The 21451-nt window shown below is 41.5% G+C and overlaps 1 protein-coding gene across 2 annotated transcripts in view; it reads right to left on the reverse strand.

The window, feature by feature from the left end:
* The window catches only part of SLIT3 (slit guidance ligand 3), an 810414-nt gene extending 790056 nt beyond the window's left edge, over window positions 1-20358 (reverse strand). For both annotated transcript variants that reach the window (XM_061616805.1, XM_061616804.1), the window contains exon 1: window positions 19679-20358. In XM_061616805.1, the coding sequence (XP_061472789.1) occupies window positions 19679-19866 (188 nt within the window). In that variant the 5' untranslated portion in view covers window positions 19867-20358. The remainder of the gene's footprint in view (window positions 1-19678) is intronic.
* Between the last annotated feature and the right edge of the window lie 1093 nt (window positions 20359-21451).

Genomic DNA, 21451 nt, shown 5'->3' on the forward strand with positions numbered 1-21451 from the left:
TTTGGTGAACCCCATAGCGGGGGGGGGGAAGACTTGTGTCCCTCCAGATGTTGGGATATTACAACTCCCATCAGCCACAGCAAGAATGACAAATGGTCAGGGATGATGCAAGGTGTAGTCCACCAACATCTGAAGGGCCCCAGGTTCCCCATTCCAGCCACAAAGGGATGTGTGTGCAGTGGAACCAGTAGCAACAACACTGCTTGCCAATCTCGCTAATGCCATCTCCAGCAAAATAAATTAAGAAAGCCAGCATTATTTTGGCTATTGTTGTCCAGTGCCTTCTCCTGCCTGTTTCCTTCTTTCCTGCCTGCTGTAAAAAACAGGACTGTAGATGTGCTGCTCACTGGATGGGTGATGATGAATAACAGGAAGGGGGGCAGGTAGAAAACTCCAGAGCTGCCTCATCTCAAAATGTTGCAGCAAATGTCAAGTCAACGGGGAAACTTAGGTTGCAACCCAACTATCCTACCTTCACTACTGTTATGCTGGATCTCTTTTGCAAGCGGATCCATCTTCCTACTGTTGGGACCCTCTGCTTATTATTCCATCGGTGGTGGATGACTACATGACATGAAGAATCTGTACTTTCTTGCAATGCATTTGAAGAAGTAAATGCCATCTCACTATGATTTTCAACAAGTGTTAAATTAATCCTGTAACCCAGGGGCGGCTAACCTGTGGGCCTTCAGATATTGTTGGATGACAATTCCCATCATCCCTGACCATTGGCTGTGCTGGCTGGGGCTTATGTAAATTGTAGTCCAAAAACATCTGGAAGGCCATAGGTCAGCCACTGCTGCTATATGTCTATATGTCTGTTCAATCCTAATCTATTTAGTGTATTTATTGCAATTTAACACTGCCAGCGAGGTGGAGACAAACAGTGCTTCAATGACACTTCCATTTGGGCCAAAATGCAATAATCAAGTGTCCTTTCCCCAAACCTAGGTTGAATTCCTAATGGCTAGGAAAACAGGTTGAGCCATTCCCATGGTAGCAGAAGCAGCTTGATTATTGGTGTGGCTCTGGTAGAAGTTACCATGGAAAAGAATTACATAAGTGTTTACTTGCACTAGCCTGAAGCCATGGTAAGAGAAAGGGATGAAATAAAATATCTTCATTGATCCAGTCCGCCAGCTTGGCTATTCAACATAGCAAAAGTAAAGATGCTGCAGCCACTATGATGATGCAGAAGAAAACTGTGATGGATTATTATGTGTGGAGGAATGATTTTAGGGTTTTTTGTTGCTAAAATGAAAAAGAAAACCCACAATTATCGGCCTATCCTTAGTTTTTTCTCCTGCTTGGAAAGCTATCTCATGTCCACAGAGGATGTAACTCTTGGCATCAACTGTGTCAATATTCCTAGCCATGATCAGATTTTTCTCTAAAGCAATTATTTTTCCTCTAAGTTAAGCAACAACCAGATCATTGATACCATTCTGTGTAAAGTCTCCAAGCCAAATTGGATGGGATTGTCCATGTATAGCATCATCTATGTAGTTGCAATGACTTATCTCCAGCACATATGTATGTGTACATACATTAATAGCAAACTCAGTTCTCCAAGCACCACTCCTTATGTTACCGAAGTGCAATGCCCAAGAAAGAGACAGCAGCAGGCTTAGTAGAATCCAATGATTTGCAAGAGTACAAAAATCATTAGAAAAAATCCTAAGGAGGACAAAAAGCCCAAGGAGGACAGGGGGATGGTTGGTGGATATGCACCTCTGTGTAGGTGGAATAAAACGGAATGGAGTGCCCTAGAAGAGGGCATGGATGCCTTGCACTCTCAACAGGAGAACTCCACACTACAACATTTTGTTGCAGATCCTATTTGTTATTTCTTTAGTTTTTGCATTAATCAATGTGGCAAAAAAATTAGTTCTTTGGCTTACATTTTGTAAGACATTTTGCTATCTGATACCAAATTTTGATAGACATTTTGCTATCTGAAGCCAAGATGCACATAAGTCTTATGCCCACTCACTCATGCCGCCTCTTCCCTTCTTATGTGCCACAACTGAAGCCTCCCTAAGGTAATTCATTATAGTTTCCTGTTATACCCAGACTGGGAAATTACTGTTACCTGGCTGAGTACAAACTAGGTTCTTAAACCAACTTCAAACTGTGGTTTACAATGCTACTTTGGATGTTTCCAGATGGGGACTAAATTTGCAATCAAATCATTAGCAACATTTTTTTTACTTATTGGATTTCCCCGGAAAGGGTAAATCAAGATTAATAGGGGGGAAATATGGGCTGGCATTTAGATGCCGGCAATAGGTGGACTCCGTGAAAAACTTACATGCAGTGGCATCACTAGGGGTGTGTGTGGGGTGCAGACTGCACCAGGTGAACCATCAGAGGGGGGTGACTCTCAGCTGTAATTTAAAAAAAAATAAGTTTCTAGGTGGTCCGGTTATCGAGATATACAGCCGCCCCCCAGTGGTGTCACTACGGGGTGCGGGGGGGCGGACCACACCAGGTGACACCATCAGAGGGGGGTGATTCTCAGTTTTAATTTAAAAAAAATTAAGTTTCTAGGTGGTCTGTTTCTCGAGATATACATAAAAACATCAGCCGCCCCCTTTAAATCTTTTTTTTAAACTACTGTATAGCACTTTGTAGCTTTAACCCTGCCCGTTCAGGATTGCAGCCAATCAGTGAAGTGTTTGTTTGACGTGTGGCAGTGTATAGTAAACCTCATTGCAAGGCCAGAAAATGGTGGTCCCCCCCCATTTATCTGAAAATCTCATAAATTGGGTAAGTATATATATTTCAGTTTTTTCCCCTCTTGTGTGTAGGAGTCAGATCCTGGGCAGTGTTTTGAAAACCTTCCCCATACTTGCTTTTGTGGGGGTAAAAGCATTGCTAATCCCATATCTCCAGAGTAAATCCCATTGAATTCATTAGGATTTACTTTTGAGTAGACATGGTTATGAATGTGCTGAAAATCAATGGGACTTTGGAGTGAATGTAAAAAAGAATTGTATTTGTGTTGTCTTTCTGTCCCCCCCTCCTCCAGTCCTATTTTAAAGCAAGTAGGCAGGGCTTACTTAGATATTACAGTTTTTATTCTGTAGGAAACGAATACTCATTTTTTTAAAACTAATACTGATTTTTCTGCAATGACCAACTGGTTTGACAATAAACTATTATATGGGCTGTATGTATTTATACATCTGCAGTGTGTGTGTGTAGTCTTTCCAACAACCCTGTGAGGTAGGGTTGGAAACCAAGGCAGCTCACAACAAGAAATAAAGCCATTTAATATCCAATAACCATAAAGCAAGAATAAACAGTTGGAAAACAGCCTAAAGAGGCATGATTCTGAATTTTGGGTTGGGTGAATGAAGTTTATTTATTTATTATTTGATTTATATCCCGCCCTTCCTCCCAGTAGGAGCCCAGGGCGGCAAACAAAAGCACTAAAAGCACTTTAAAACATCATAAAAACAGACTTTAAAATATATTAAAACATCTTTGAAAATATATTTTAAAAGCTTTAAAAAACATTAAAAAAAAAAGAAAAGGCTTAAAAACATATTAAAAAGCAATTCCAACACAGACTCAGACTTGGATAAGGTCTCAACTTAAAAGAACAAGTTGAAAGAACAAGTTCCTTATCACTTGAGGCTGTAGTTCTCTGCACACTTCCCAGTTTGAGTAAACCCCATTGAATACATTGGGACTTGCTTCTGAGTAAACAAACATCGGATTGCACTATAAATATATTTAAAGATTGTGTAATTCATAAACATATTTGATAGTCATGTTTATATAAATATTTCTTCATACTGTGTCCCAATAAGTATTTGATTTCACACTATGGTTGTAGATGATTTTTTCCTCTACATTTTAAGTGTGCCCTTCTTCCTGGGGGTGGTCATGGTTCTCCATTGTTTTCATCCTGAGGGGAGGATAGGCTGAGAGATGGTGAGTAGCACATTTAAGGTCTTTTCACCTCCCCCCCCCTTTTTTATTTGTATTTATTTTATATTTCTCCAATATCTTTCCCTGGCTGTTTTTATGTATTTTAAATATTTTTAGATTAAATAAATAGGAAATCATAATTGTGAACCTCCCTAAAAGCAATTTACCTATCCTTATGTTTTGGCAAAGTGATGGTGTGAAGGCATGCTGGTAGAACAAGAGACCATGTTTGAGGCATGTTATAAGGTGTTTGAGGACTTTGTCACACATTACTTTTTGAGACCTGTAGATTCATGTTGGAAAGAACACATGCACGTATTGAATGGTGGCTTGGGTGCTGTTTTTTCAGTCTACGCTGCACGCGTAGCGAAGGTGATACATCATCTGGCAGCTAGCTTCATAACGGGAGAATGAAAAACATTTGGATCACCATTCACTTGTTTACTTTTCTCACTATTAAGACCACTTCATATATTACTTTTTCATACACAGAAATTTAATCTTTGTATAGGAAAAAGTATTTTGTAAAATGTGAAGGACAGTGGCTGCCCAGTCAGTATAACTACTGTACAAGATCTACTCAGCCACTGTAATTACCTTTTTGTTTTGAGTGCCCTTTTGTCTGGGTCTTGGTTCAGGTGTGTATCCAACTTTGATGTGCTTATGGAAGGGGTGTGCAAGTAGTGCCCCCCCCAAGTGTGGAGGCTTGGACAAACATTGTGTTATGGAAAACCAAAGTCTGTGTGAAAGTACATATTTGGGAATGCCATCATTATTGTGTAATCATTATTGTGTAATCCTAAACACACAATAAATAATGTCGAACTTGCACGTCACAAAATATATTACAGTCATGTCCATAAGCACCAGGAGGGTAGTCGCCCAGGGGATCTTAGTCCCTCTGCTTTTTTGGGAGCAGGGTCCCTATGTCTCCAAGCATCCTACAGTCAGCATGAAAGGGGAGTGTGTTACTCACTGAGAAGAGTCTTCTAATATGCTTCCTTGCCTTTTCTGCAGATTGGAGCCAATCAGAGTGAAAGGAGGTGAGTCATCCACTGAGAAGACTCTTCTCAGTTGCTAACACTCTCCACTTTCATGCTGATTGGCTCCTAGAGATGTTTGTTGTTGTGAGAGAATGCATTAACAAAGATCTCATTCTTAATCCAGGAGCAAAAAAAGGTGTACGTGGCTGTAACTATCATGAAGGGACCCTGCAGCTCTGAATTTTCTACTAAACAACTGATAAATACCTATGTAACTTTGTGTCTGGAGACTTATTGTTAAGAATCACTTTCCATAATTGTAAGGAGGTGTGTCCACACGCATGTATCCCAGGCACCTAAATGAGGGGAGAGAGCAACATAGGGACATAAGCAGGTGTCTTATTCCAGGGGTTCCCAAACCTTTCTTCTACATAGACCACTTGCAAATTGCTGATGGTCTGAAAGTATCTGAAAATTTACTATGGGCATATGCAAGATAATTAACTCCCATTAGTAATAAGAGCAAGAATTTGAGCTGTGCGTATGATATTGTAATTTAAAGGTGTAATTTTAATTTTGCTAGTTGTTTATGTCACTACTATTGCCATTACATTCAGTGATATACGGGAATTACGATTTACGAGTAACATTAGTACAAAAAACATTACTAAGGGTTCTGTATGGTCTGATACGGGAGGAGGTCCATGGGGGTGACACCATGAGTTACCGCACCGGGTGACACCAACCCTAGTGACACCACTGCTTACATGCATGAAGAGAACTGATCCCTCAATAAACATGTGTCTGGAAGCACCCTTTATTCCAGTCCTGGTATTCACTGTTTCCCAGTTCAGAGATAACACAAAACAATGGTTAACACACCCAGAAATTCTTCAACTGAAGAACAAAAAGAAGGGAAGAGGCAACCCAAAAATGGTGCATATAGGCACACAATTTGTATATATCTTGGATTAATAGACTGAGTTACATAATCTGAATGAAGTTTACCTTTCAGTCCAACCTGAATCTCCTAATCTAGTCCCCACCCACATGACTGCTGTGGAGATAAAATAGTGTGTGTGGGGGGGTTAGAACTATATGTGCTGCCTTGAGCTCCTGGGAGAACTGGTATGATATAATTATAAACAACAACAAACCATGCTGAAGTTTAGTGGTGGAGAACAACAAAAGCCTTTAGAACACCTTAAGCATCTATCTGTTGCACTTGTGCAAAAAACATTAGCTATATTAAGATGTAAAGTCTATAGAACTGATTACATCCATATGATTAAATAATGTATTTGCCATGTTTTAAAATTGTTACATAGCCACTGGACAACCGGATTCTTGCTTACCCTGAAGTTCCAGTTTAAGTAAACCAGAAGTTCCTGTGCTTTTTTTTTATTAGCCACTTACAGATTCCCTTCCCCCCCCCAAAGATACTAGTTAGGCAAAATCCAAGTATTTTACCAACTCTCAACTGAAAAGGTCTTAGGAGACCAGAGATTGTCCGCAACAGTCTGAGCAGACCTACAAGCAATTTACATGCACCTCAGTCTGTGGCATCACTTAATTTTTAATCTGGCTAGTAGTATAACATGCCATTATCTCACTTTTGGAATAGACAACAGATTTTGCAAAGTGAATCCATTTACTTTTGGCTTACCAGCTTGCTCCCACATCAGACAACATTTCAACAATGAAGTAGTTTGAACAGTAGATAAGAGAAACACATAAGCCTTACAAGCACAATCTCCATGTTTTTAACATCCTGTTTCCACTTTCGGCATGGAGGCTCAAATTTGCCAATTTCAACATGTTTTAACTGAGAATGGTCAGAATACGCAACAGGCTGGACTAAACCACAGCTGATGGCAACTCTTTCTTCAAGACAGCCCAGTTTGCATGTCACATTAAACCATAGTTAAAAACAAATGATCAGAGCTTGGAAGATTACTTTTAAAAAGTAATAAATTACAGTTACAGTTACATGACCTTCCAAAAGTAGTAATTACTATTACAATTGCAATTGCTCTGAAAGTAACTTATTACTTTACTTTTACTCAAAAGTAATTGCTACAATTACATTTTAGTTACTTTTTAAAAAATTGCCTACAAGGTGCTAGCCTTGGCTGCTGCTCATCTAAGTAGCCTAAAACAACATTAAAAATAAGCATGCACACGCAGAGGGTAGTAGAATAATATTTTTTATCCATAAGATTAACAGAATGGCATAACAGAATCTCACATCCCCTCACCCCACCCCCAGCAATGATGATACCCCAACACACATATTTTTGTATATATATATATATATATTGCCTCCAGCTTTTTTCTCCTTCGACTCCTGTCAATTTTTAAACAATTGTTTGCTCCACCCCGTCTCGCTCTCCACCTCCTCCCTCGTCACCTCCATAGAGCATGAAGGAAGAGCAACGCTGCACAAAAGCCCAATTTGAAGCACATGATTTTTATTCACAAATCAGTGGAGCTGAAGACTTCCCCTGCTCCCCCCCAAGTAATGCACAAAAGTAATGCTGGAAACATTACAATTACTCCTCAAAAGTAATGAAGTTACTACTCGTTCTATTACCAGCAAAATGTAATGAAGTTACCCACTTGTTACTAAAAAAGTAATAAATTACAAGTAATTCGTTACTTGTAACTAGTTACTTCCAAGCTCTGCAAATGATGGTTTAATGTGAGCAATCCTCATGCTACTCAGTTTCTTGCTCCACTCCTCCCCCACTCCCGCTGCACTTCTAGGAAACAAGCTGGAGTCTGGCTTGTCGTGACATCCAAACCCAGGCTTATGGTTTGTTTCACCCAAATAAACCACAAGCAGTAAGCAAACCTTGGCTACTGCTCGTGCTTCATTTGGAAAGAAACAAACTACGAGCCTGGGTTTGGATGTCACGACAATCAGACTCTGGCTTGTTTCCCAACAGCCCAGCAGGAGTGAGGAAGGAGGGGAACAAGAACTTTTCAGTAGTGTGTGCTAGGATGCTGCACATTCACATTAAACCATTGTTTACTAGTAGTATTTGTCAGGCAATTCTGTATAACGCACATCCTTACTACAAAAACATGTTTGGACATAATCCAGCCTTTCAATATGGTAACCATAAAAGGGTCCTGCTATGTAAACCTCCCACTTCAGCACACACCAGCATAACCCATGGTCAGCAGCTGCTTGATCTGTGTGCTGCTTTCTCTTGTGGTGAACCACAGAACTGCAGGTGGTAGCTTCTCCATGAAGTTCCTACCCAGCAGAAGCCTCCTGGACAGGAAGGAGTATTAAAAGGCTTCCTGTTCCAGTTGCACAAGGTTTTCTTGAGCTCTGGTGTGTTCCTAGCTCAGACTACTGCCCACAGCCCAGCCTGGGCACCCGGCACCCACAGAAATGGGGGCATTCCAAGATGGACAGCATTTAGTTGAGGTTCTTGTAGTTATGAGGCTGCACCCTGGGGTCTGGAAGTAGCAACAGGCCAGCTAAATCTGTGCACCAGGAGCCTGCCACTATGTGTGGGTGGGTGCCATGGTCCTGGCCTCCCAACAACGGCATCACCACCACATACTGGAATGGTGAGGGGCAGGACAGGGCAGTAACAAGGTCGGGGAAGTGTAGGCACACCAATGGAGCCAATCCCCTGCTCCCACCAGTGCTCCTGAAATGCCTTGACCTCACCACCTCCACCCCACCTCACCCCCTCAGTGACGCATGGCACAGTAGTGAAATTGCTGGCAGTAGGCCAGGTCTGCAACAGTGACCTTCCTCTCTGGTTCTCCTGTGTAGTTGTGGGAGCCGTCACTGACCAGCCTACACCAAGAAGCTGGATTTCTTGCCAAGGGTACAATTTATTACCACATCACTGCCTGGTGCGCTGTTTTATGCCTGGCATGGCTATCTCATAAGAGGACATTCTTGTAGCCATAAAAAATTAGACACAAATGTTGGTGGCATATGTACTCAGCCCCAAGACACTGAATTGTGTTCTTTCCATATAATTGATTGACTCACCATAAACCAGTTCACTAGAAAAATTATCTCTATACAATACTCCTTTACAAACTGGACAGTTTCATTCATTCATACATCATTTTGGACAATGTAGAGAGTTAAGTAATACTTTTCAGCAAAAATAACCAACCAACCACCAAGGTCAGATCCAGCCATTTTGGGGAAGATGTTGGAGCAAACTAAACTCTGCAATGATATGAAACAATCAGGCTATAAACACAAAATGTTCCCAATGTCAGGAGAACTCTATTCATTCCATCCAAGAATGCATTTAAGCATTTTATGTAATATAACACTCCAAACCTCATAAAAACTTCATGCTCAGCATGCCTGAGCCCAATTGTTCAAAATGTACATGCTCAGAACTTATGTTCAGCAAGGAGTTTATCCTTGTTTGGTGTGGAGCTAAACCCACATGCAACACACACAAATCCAACAGCATAAAGTCATTATTCATTTCTGCTCTCAGAATTATTCCACTTGAAAAGCACCACTCTGTGTGTGAACATTGACTATAACAGTGTGATGTGGCTGCATCTGTCTTTCCCGGGAAAAGATGGAAAGTTAGAGAGAGGCCCATTCACACATACCAACACTGTAATGGCAGCCATTTCCCCATGGTGCAATCTAGATACTTTAGGGATGGCCTTCTCCCACATGTACTTATCTAACTATTAAGATCAGAGGCCCTTATCTGGGTCCCCCTGCTTTTAGAGGAGAGGTGGGTGGTGATCAGAGATGGGGCCTTTCAGTTGTGGTGTGCTACTTCTTCAATGCTCTACCAGGGATGCTACCCCAGTACTAAGTTTTGATGCCTTTTGGGCACCATGACAGGACCTTTCTATTCGTCCAGGCTTTTCTTTTACAATCAATCTTATGCAGGTGTATTCAGAAGTCCTACTGAATTCAATGACACATATACTCCCAGACAGGTGTTACAGGATTGCAGCCTTGGCCATTCACTTGGTTTGTATGATGAGATTTCTGGATGCTCTACTGGTTTAGTTTATTGGATGAAATCCTGTCATTTCACTCAGCTTTTGATCCAGTGAAGGCATCTGCTAACCAAAGGAAAAGGGAGACAGTTTCTTATGATATTCTCTTCCTGCTTCAGCCCCACCCCCACACCACCTTTCACACTGTCCTGGAGGATTCCACAACCACTGTAACAGATTGGGGTGGGGGGAGGGTTGCAGCACAGAGAGCTGCAGTAGGAGGAGGGATCTGTGAAAAGTGCCTCCCCTTGTCTTGGATGAGTGGGCATCTCCACTGGATCACAAGCCATTCCATTTTTCATTTTGATTCCAGCATTGGGTTGTTTTATCACTATTTATTGTTTCTTTGTTGTTTTTAGCTGTTATAAGTCACACTGGGAGAGTCCCTCAGGACTTAAGAGCAAGCTATTAAATAAAATAAATAAAATAAACAAAAACTGCTGTGGTATGTCCATGAATACCAAAACTACATGGGTGGGGACAATCACGTGTCCTTTCCATCAGATCAACAGCTAGAGTGTACAACTGAGTGACAAAGACCTATCAGGACACCCACACAGTTCTAGTATTCACAGACAGACCCTAGCAGCAGAGGATCACAGAGCAGGAAAGCAGCTCCCATCTACTGGTGGTGCATGTTAATGAAGTCAAACAGAGAGACCAACGGAAAGAACACAAGAGCTCCTAAAATGGCAGCAGCCACAGGCCTTGCTATGTCTCCTGATTGGGGAAACATGGTGGTTAAATATGGCTGCTGTATCTCCAGCCTCTGTTTCAGATCTTTTCCACACAAGTGCCCTTCAGTGCTTCTTAGGCATTGCTCTTTGGCAATTACTGTGGTAACACAGCACAACGTGTTGGTACATTTCCCTGTAACAATCCTGCAATGCTCATTCTCATAAGCAAGATCTTGTTTCTTCAAAACTCCCATTCAGGACTTACTCGATAGAAATTGTATTTAGGATTGCAGATCACAAAGGTCTTTCCATCTGGTGTGTTTTAAAACAACTCCTGCTTCACCCAAGTCGTGGCCCTTTAGTTCAGTCCCTCACAATGCAGTTCAGGAAATTATTAGAACTGTTAACCAGGAGAAGCATGAGCCACTTGAAAACACACCACATTGCAAAGAGCGAGATCTTTACTGAAATCAACTCTTTTAACTAGTGTCCTTCCACACCTGTTTTGAAATGGGGAGGAAAATGTGGAACCAGTTGATATTGAGTCCCACCAGTGCAGTGGGAGGGGAAATGAAGCCCATGAAGAATGACATCCTCGCTTTTGTGAGGTCATAAAAAAAGGAACTCACTTTTCCTGAGGTATCCACTTTGTCACATTTCTGCATGTAAGTAATGAATGTACATCAATATGTAGCCAGTCACCTTCAGTGCAGAAAAGACAGGATAGAAATATTTTAAATAGATAAAAGAAACACACATAAAATTAAATTGTCTTGGCTGTGTGTGTTTGTGTCTGTCTATATATTTCAAAGCCAGCTATGATGCTGACAATTCTGCTCAAATTAAAGTTAGTAATCCAATGAAGACTTGTAAGCATTATTAATTGGTTGCATTTGACTTGGGAAAATGCCCTCGGAACTGTTTCATATAGGACTATTCACTCTTCAGCAATAAAGGCCAGACAGTAAACATTATTTTTAAAAGATACCATGTTTCAGTTTTACCAGGAACCCACAGCTGAGAAGCAGCATGTCTGCATTGTGCTAGGATTAAAAGGGACCCATCCACATTTCCACAAGAAAATCAAAAGATAGATACGCTGTGTTGGCATAAATATCTATCAAAGGTTTTATTTGTCAGTCAAAATATATGTGCCTCCTTAAGAGATGCTGTACTTCTAGTAATTAACAGTACTACCTGTTTTAACTTATTTTAAGATACTATTAGGGCAAGCAAATCTCATTATTAGGGATGCTTTTTAAAGCTGTCACACTCTGTGAACAGGACGTGTATAATGAATTATGACTTTTAGCAGTACATCCTAATCCAACTAAGAAAATGAAGACCACACATGCTCTAGCTATGAAACAGCAGAACCTGGTCATGTGAAAGGTATTTGTGAACATCCTTGGGGGTGGGGAGGAAACAACTAAAAGGAACACAGGCAACCTAAACTCTTTCTCATCTGGCTTTTTCTTTTCTTGAGGTTTAAGAGGAAAATAGTTTCTGTGGGTTCCTGCAATGCAGATGGTAGGCACTCTTGTATGTTTACTATGTGAATCATAGTATTTTTTGTTTTAACCACCGTTTATGTCCTCTTTATTTAGTCTTCCTGATGTTAGAAGGATATATCACTGAGGAATTCCTGCACTGTTTATTTAGGCTTATGTGTGACATTGCTAACATCACCATAGCTCTGTAAGAATTACAACAGACATTGAGAGGCAAGCCTAAAGTAGGCTATGTAATGCAAAATGCAGAAACCTTCACTCTCTGCCAATTACTGTGCTTCATCACAATTATTTGCAGCTTTCCTTTAAAGAGAACCACATGCCACTTACTACATATACAGCAAGCATTTCACCTTTGCCAGCATGGTGCCCACAAGCACCAGTGTTCCCATCAGTACCTCCTATGGTGCCCACAGATGATCTCAGTAAATATCCCCTCACAAATCCATCATACATGAGACACTGTTTGCTCTTTCTGCTCAGTTCTTGTTTGCACCAGCTCAGCCTGTCCTACATCGTACATGTGCCCTTCAACATGCACACATGCCAGGACTGGAAGCCAATTCTCCCATCTGTTCTGAACAGAAGAATAGCACAAAGAGCTTCTCTCTTATGAGTGAGCAAGGCACTGGCTAATGTTGGAGTCTTTTCTTCTGTTGATGGGGTAGATAATGGGGGCATGCCCACAGCATTTTGTGTTCCTCTCTTTTTTTTGCTTTTAGAGATGTTGTTGTTATGTGCCTTCAAGTCAATTACGACTTATGGCGACCCTATGAATCAGCGACCTCCAAGAGCATCTGTCATGAACCACCCTGTTCAGATCTTGTAAGTTTAGGTCTGTAGCTTCCTTTATAGAATCAATCCATCTGTTGTATGCCCTTCCTCATTTTAGCTTCTAGTGACAGTTCTGGTTTGATTTGTGATTAATGCCTGCAGCACTTTCTCAAAATTCCCAGTGTGTCCAGTGGCCCAAAAAGGTTGCATTAGTAAGACTGTAGTTTAGTTGAAAGTCCCATATGTGGGGCAGACAATGCAGAGTGCAAATATGTTTATCAATGAATCATTTAAAAAACCTGAATAATTTTCAGTGCTTCTACTAGGCCAAACCTGTGCTGAACAATGAAAAAAGAGCTTCACACACACTTGAGTGTCTTCTCCCCCATGTAATGTTGCCAACTTGCAACCCTCCAAAGCCAGTCCTGCCATAGAACAGGGTGAAGCAACCTGATTTAGATGGAAGAAATTGGTGTCTGAATGGTGCAGTGAATCCTAGCAGACTGCAATTGAGGAGGGAATAGTTGGAGTCCACTTCAAGGTTGTATCCAGTGGTGTCCGTGCATAAGCAGAATGGACTTCTGCATGTGCAACAGAATTTCCCCTTCTTCTTCTCCCTCCATGACCCTCTATATCTGCTATGGAGGATTGAGTGACACATGGGGAGGATTTGAAGGGAAAGTTCTATTGCACAAGCAGAAATCCTCTCTTATAATGCTGGATATCACACAAAACATCTTGCACCAGTACAGCAACCCAGACTTGGGATAAATCCTTTGAATCCCAGGTCTGTGCATGATGAGGCCATCACAGCTTCTCCTGCTTGATCCTTTTCCAGTACAACTGTCCATTGCTCACTTGCTACGGACTTCAGACATGTGGTGGAACAGGTGGGAGGAGAGCAGATTACAGACTGGGGAGGGAAAAGGTAAGACTTTCTATGGCAGTTCCTTCTTCTTTAGCGCTGGGGTATTTAAGTGTACGAATCTAGTGTTCCAAGTACAAGGTGGCAACCTGCCCACACTTTCACTTCTCATCTTGATCATAATTTATCTAGCACTTTTAACCTTATTACTGCTTTGCAGTCTTCTGCTAAAAGGGCCACTTTCTGGGGAAAATATGAAAGGACACGGTTTCTAGTGATTCTGTGAATGTTTTGACTAGAACAAGGACAGGGAATCTTTGGCCCTTCAGATGCTGTTGGACTTCAGCTCCCATCATCCCTGATCCATTAGTCATGCTGACTGGAGCATTAAGGTGCTGATTCCAACAAGATACTGAGGGCTGCAATGTCCCCATCCCTGGACTAGAGGCTCAGTAAAATAATTTGTGGTATTTATAAATAATTTATACATAATAGGCTGTATTCAAATAAGTCCTACTCAGAACTGTGTTGTTGTTATGTGCCTTCAAGTTGATTACGACTTATGGTGACCCTATGAATCAGTGACCTCCAAGAGCATCTGTCATGAACCACCCTGTTCAGATCTTATAAGATTAGGTCTGTGGCTTCCTTTATGGAATCAATCCATCTCTTGTTTGGCCTTCCTCTTTTTCTTCTCCCTTCTGTTTTTCCCAGCATTATGGTCTTTTCTAGAGAATCATGTCTTCTCATTATGTGTCCAAAGTATGATAACCTCAGTTCCATCATTTTAGCTTCTAGTGACAGTTTTGGTTTGATTTGTTCTAACACCCAATTATTTGTCTTTTTTGCAGTCCATAGTATGCGTAAAGCTCTCCTCCAACACCACATTTCAAATGAGTTGATTTTTCTCTTATCTGTTTTTTTCACTGTTCAACTTTCACATCCATACATAGAGATCAGGAATACCATGGTCTGAATGATCCTGACTTTGGTGTTCAGTGATACATCTTTGCATTTGAGGACCTTTTCTAGTTCTCTCATAGCTGTCCTCCCCTACTCAGAGTAGACCCACTGAAACTAGTGAATCTAAGTGAGTCATATCTATTAACTTCAGTGGATCTACTCTGGGTACTAGCACTGAATACCATCCAATATAACTTTCAGAGCTATCCTTCAAGCTTCTACATTACAGAACGTCATTCAGTCCTATATAATTGAGAGATAGTAGGATATGGCTGATTTAATTAAATACAATATATTAATATATTGCTTCAGCTATTACAGCAATACAACGTTCAACATAATCCCTAAACATGATACTCAGAAGCAAGACCCAAGGAATTCAAAGGAACTTAACCCCTAACCAGAAAGTTTAGGATTGGAACCCTGAACCATAAAAAAGTATTCATGTTGAAGGAAATGATTATACAGATTTGAAACATATCTAATGTCCCCTATCTATAAATACAAATTTCATTTTAAATGCTTACCAATGATCACAAACAACTTTGGGGAAAAGGTTTTTGGATGAAGACCTCAAATTTTGGCTGTGACATCCCATTTCAAGCTCCCCAAATGTTGTGTTTGTGGCACAAATGTCAAGGTAAGGAAATTGACTTTTGTTACAAGTTCACATTTCATAAGCACACAAACCCAAAGGCTAAAACTCAAAAATAGTTTGCACTGGATGATTTGTGACTGCACATTTGTTATTTCTTAAATGTGTGTTTCATCTTTTTAAATGTTCTGGCAAAGTAGTAATTTGCAGAGTATGAAGTCTATCTCTAAGCGTTAGCTTCCCTCATACCCCTACACCAACATATATACACTGCATCTCAGTAGAATGGCCAAAGAAGTCAAACTATCAGCAATAACGGCCTTACACTTTACCAGGGCTAGCCAACATGATGCCCTCCAGAGGGCGTTGGACTAAAACTCCCATCAGCCGGTCCAGCATGGCCAATTGCCAAGGATGATGCAAGTTGTAATCCAACAATCTCTGGAGAGCATCATGTTGGCTATCCCACCTTATGCTATTTCTAAATAACAGTAGAGGATTTGTTTTGGAACTACTGCAGTCAGGATTTCAATATTCCCTCCAATCATGCTCTACAGTTCTCTTAGCCAAGAACCCATGCCCCATACCTACATGCACGTTTACTTGGAAAATATGTCCTACTGAGTTCAGTGTGACTTACTACAAAGTAAAGCATGCATAGGAATGTAATCTAATTTAAGTTTTATTTCTGAGCAAGAATGAATTTCTTTAGCCATAAGCAGCAATCTAAATTGTAGGTTTAAGAGGTCTGGATGCAATCATACATATATATTACTTAACTAAGTTCAGACAAGCCTAAATCTGAAATATATTTATAATTCCTCCTTTAGCTAGGGAAAAACAGAATCATAATGATACTTGGGGGTTTAAATGTGATTTCCAAAAAACAACTTTATACGTATTAACAGCAAAAGGCACAGTAAAAAGCTGGTTCATATTAAGTTCTTGCAGTAAAAGTCATCCCTATTTTGTTGGTGAGTTCTTTGCTTTATTGGCCTTTGTGGAGCTTTTCACATGACACACTAACATGAAATTTTATCAGGTTTTGCTTTTCGTATATCTCACTCTGGCAAAGTCTTAATTTCTCTTACTATTTCCTCATTGAGAAGCACACAGATAATTTATGATGTGTGGGTATTCTTTTTCTCCTGGTAGTAGATTAAGATATTTACAGCCCAATCCTAGCACGCTTACTCAAACTTAAGTTCCACTGAACACAACAGGGCATATTCCCAAGTAAATGTGCACTGCAGAGCTTAGACTGCAATCCTATACACCCTTTCCTGGGAGTGAATCTCTGTTGAAAACAATCAAACTTACTTCTGAGTAGATATGTATAGAATTGCACTGTACTCAAATTGGAGTTTTAAGCAGCCTGTATGTAAGTTTGTACTCCATGTCTTCTGACATATTAGATACTGCAAACTAATGGAGAGATTAGCAGCACACAATTTACAAGATATGCACAAGTAAATAGTATCATACTATATTAATTCAAATATTTTGTTCACTGCATTGTTCTACAAATGATTCAAGATTTTTAAAGTTTCTACACTTTGAAAATTGTCCATTTTTCATATCTGTTATCTCCAAGGGACACAATCATACCAGGCAAGGCCTATCAAACCCCTGGACATTGGAGCTTGTGATAGTGTACATATCCCAACAAACTGACAAAAAAAGAAGTGGGAAGGAGGAAGGACCAGGGAAGCAGGCATTCATTCTTAGCTCAATCTAGTTTTGGTCAGGATTCTTGTCACTAAGAGGAGGAACGGTTGGCCATTGCTCAGTACAGCAAAATGCTTCCCAGCCTGTAATAGGTTGGGGAACGCTCAGACCAGCTGCTTCCAAGAGGAACAAAGATTTTGGCTAGATCTGTATTGTCCTGGCCCAAAGCTAGCACCATCTCCATTAACTTTACAGATGTTTGGGACCCATGCGAAGTGGAACAAACATTGGCCTAATTCTGGCCAGAGACCCATACTAGCAAAGGTTAGCACTTTAAAATAGTTAAAGTTTTTGAGGAAGTTCTGAAGGTTTCTAAATGTGAACATTGTGTGGTTACTAAGATCATAACACTGCTATCAGTGTGGGGTCATAATTTTCACTATGCACCATCTTTTTAAATGCATTTTGAACCTATCAAATGCCCCCTTTTTGACTGAAGCTCAACATTTAATACCAACAGGATTAGGCACCAAAAGATCATGTTTTGGGTTGTTGTTTTTTGTAAGAGTAGAGTAAAATTATTAGGGAACTTCAAACAGAAGGGTCTGTCAAACTTAACCATCTACTGGTCTTTTTCCTTCGACAACATTTATAAATCAAGTTTAAGCTTTTAAAATCTCAGCCACTGGCCATGTAAATAAGACGTGATTGAGCCATACTTCAGTTCATTCTTTACTTGCTCCAAACAGCAAAACAGTAAGACGGTGATCTCAAGTATTCAGCACTGCGTGCTTCCAGATGGATAATGAACCGAGCTGCGTAATTTAGGTTATATGACTGAAGCAATCCACTGCTGATGGCCATACCTATTGTGGTAACTGACAACTCAATATGAGCATATGTTTGTTGTTGTTATGTGCCTATGTACTTGGACCTAAATCCATTTAGTTCCCAACAGAACTTGTAAGGATTTCACAGGGTCAGTAACACCAATATTCACCATGCAAGCATGAGCAATAGCCAGTCCTGATAAAGGTGTTATTTAAAAATTAGAGGGCATTTTGCTGACCCAATAGGATTTTGCTACAATGGACCAACATGGCTATCTGCTTTGTTTTCCTCCAAGGTCTTTGGATCAAAGCTTTAGCTATATTAAATTAGTGAATAGGAATTGGGGTACACAAATGAAAGCAATTATACATATAGTGGCTCCCATGTTTGGAAAGTAATATAGAGTAGTAACCAGGAATATATATTATTCTGCCACACCAAAAAGAGAGTCCTTTGGGCACCTTCAAGAAACATTGTGGCACAGACTAGAGCCTACTTAATTAGATGCATGTAGTGTCCTGTTGGTAGATTTTACACAGAAAGACAGATTTTTATGTACATTGATATGGGTATACATATACATAAATATATACATATATACTTGCACAGAGTTTTTTCTCTTGTAAATAGCATTTTTAACTCTGAAGTGTCATAGAGCTACTTCCTGCATTTTATGAACTTTTTCACTCAGTATTTACAGTTTTTAAATCTATACCCATGTGTGACAGGTTGGAATCCTTTACCCATCCCTTTGCTAACAGAGTATAACATGTCATGCATCAGATGAAGTGCCTTTGATCCATGTGGAAAATGAAACTGTTAAGTCTTCAAGGTGTCACAAGACTCTCTTGTTTCTGCAGAAATGTATGCCTACTCAATATTAGGCCTTTTCATTTGGCGCTGTACTGCTGATTTCATAAATCCACTAAATGAAAACCGATCACACATTAGATCAGAGCCACCAAAAGGATGAGATTATTATGTCCTGAATTGCTCTAGGGAATCTATTAGCAAGGCACAGGAAAGGTAAAGTTCCAATCGCTTAACATATCCCATTATGTTTGGATTTCTTTACAAGAAGCTCTTTGGCCCCATCTGTCCCCCAGTCCACAAGACATGCTGGATGCACACACTCAGTTACGTTATGCTCATGGATAGCCAGCTGTAGAAACAGACAGAGCCTGAACCAGTCCCAGACTGTCAGCATTAGCCATGGAGGCTAGCAGAAACCAGCCCAGGCTTAAAGCACTCTACATATTCACTGTGGCAATCAGATGCCCTGAAAATGTGCAATCCCCATCAATCGCAACTGTGTGGATGCACCTTAAGTGAATGCCATGTGGATGTGTAAATGTCAGTAAGCCAGCACACAGCCTGGTGAGACATTCCAATGAGCATCATGTGGAAAAATGCCAAGCATACTTGTTGCATGTGGTTCTCTTTCTCCCCCCCCCCTTTTCCTTCCTTAGCAATTACACACAATGGCTAAGCTGCTATGCAATTTAAAAAAAACCCCACAAAGCCTCTTTATGAGGCTTTCTCTTCCTGGAGTGCTTTGGGCTCAGCTGCTTGCCAGGAAGTTAGATGAGCAATCCAGTACCTCCCTATAGCTAACAGTCCCCAGGAACTTCAGTGCCATTAAGCTACCAATAGTCAACAGCTCGATCTGTAAGAATACCAGATCTATCATAAAATAACCACAACTCTCTAAATAACCATTCTTCTATTTTTATCGTAGGCTACTTTATTTCAGCAGCTGTGTCTAATCTATGCCCTATAGGAAAATTATCTTTCTAGGCAACCTGGCGGGCAATGCAACCTCCTCCTCTCCGCCCCCCCCTCCGACCGGTACTCACAGTCTCTCTGCATTCCTGGGAATGCCTCGGGGCACCGTTTTGAGTCCCAGTCCGTGGCAATCCACATTGGACCCAGAGCAGGTACATTTACTTGGACATCCTTCAGTATGCAGCCAAAGCGTGACGCTCCACAACCCAAGGAGCAGCAGCCAAAAGTGCCGCGAACGCTCTCTCCCTGAGGCCAGCATGCTCGCCTTCTCTCCGGACAGAACGGGGGAGGCGCGCGGGCGAAGAGAATCCAAAAAACCTCGAATCCCAACAGCAGCCACGCAGCAGTCTCAGGGCAGCAGCCGAGGGAGGCGCGATGCTGCGGAAGACATCTCTTTCAGAGCCCCGGACGGATCTCCGTTTTGCTTTAAAGCCCAGGCAAAGCACGCAGGATCAAAGGGGAAACCGGGCCTGATCCGTTGCCCTCCCACTCCTCGGAGCCGAAGCCACAACCTGCCCGACTCTGCTTTGCTTAGTCCAGGTAACCCGCCAGTGGGAAAAGGTTGAAGCAACTCAGCAGCCCAGGCGGTCACTCGGCCAGCCAAGCCCTTCGTGGGCAGCCAAGTATGCCCCCTGGAGACAATAACAACGGCGGCAGCAGCGCCCAGATCCCGAGATCAGAGCCCCCCGACAGGGAAAGATCCAGGGACGCTTGCAGCCGGCTGCCTTTCCATGGACTGGGCAAGGCAAAGCAGGCGGACACCGGAGCTGTAGGAGCCGCCCCCTCCCCTCCCCAAAAATAACACCTTCGGCGCGGATTGGCGGCCGCGCCGCTGACGTCATCAAACTTCGGAACTTTGGCAGAGAAGGTAAGGCAAAAGTTTTGGGAGCGCTGGCTGCTGGAGAGGAGCGGCGCTCAAGGGGAGTGCAGAACAGAGGCTTCCACGCAGGACAAACTGCCTTTCTCAACGTTGTATTGGCAGGGCTGCCTAATAAGGCTTAGGTTCCTATGTACTAAGGTCAGTCCCGGATCAGGGGAAGAAATCGCAAAAAAGAGAGTGCCTCTGAGCATGAGTAAAGGACCTTTCTTTCACTGCTGACCCACCTAGCCGCAGCCACTCTGACAGAGCTGTCTTTCATTTCTCTTTTTAAAGACTAACAGTAACCAGCAGTATCCTTGAACCTCTCTTTTGTCAAGGCTGAGGAGATGTATTTCCCCCAAAAATATATCATGGTATTACCTCTTGATCCGAGGTAAGATTCAGCCACAAAACTTGAGGAATTAGATACTTAATTTATTTGCACGGGCATTTACTTTCCACCAAAGAACAGACTCCCTGCCTCAGGCTAGAGGTTGCATGCAACTTTGCTTTGTCAGAAATATAGGCTGTACAGGTTGGGTCCCCATCAGAACCATATAATGCATTGTCTTCACGGGGTCTAAATGGCCAGAAATACAGAGGGAGGGAATCCTCCCCTGTGCTTAAAGAATTGCAGCCTCTTACTGAAAACTGCATTTATTGATAACAGCTAGGACTAAAGAAGAATAAGGCCTCTGAACATATGCAGTGGGAAGTATGCCCCACTATATTAAGTGGAGTGTATTTCCATTCGAGAGCCAGTGTGGTGTAGTGGTTAAGGTGTTAGACTACAACCTGGGAGACCAGGGTTCAAATCCCCACATAGCCATGAAGCGCACTGGGTGACCTTGGGCCAGTCACTGCCTCTCAGCCTCAGAGGACGGCAATGGTAATACGGCTTACCATGAAAACCCTATTCATAGGGTCGCCATAAATCAGAATCAACTTGAAGGTAGTCCATTTTTATTTTTTTTCATTTCCATTC

The sequence above is a fragment of the Rhineura floridana genome, chromosome 3 (assembly GCF_030035675.1).
Source record: "Rhineura floridana isolate rRhiFlo1 chromosome 3, rRhiFlo1.hap2, whole genome shotgun sequence".
NCBI lineage: Eukaryota > Metazoa > Chordata > Lepidosauria > Squamata > Rhineuridae > Rhineura > Rhineura floridana.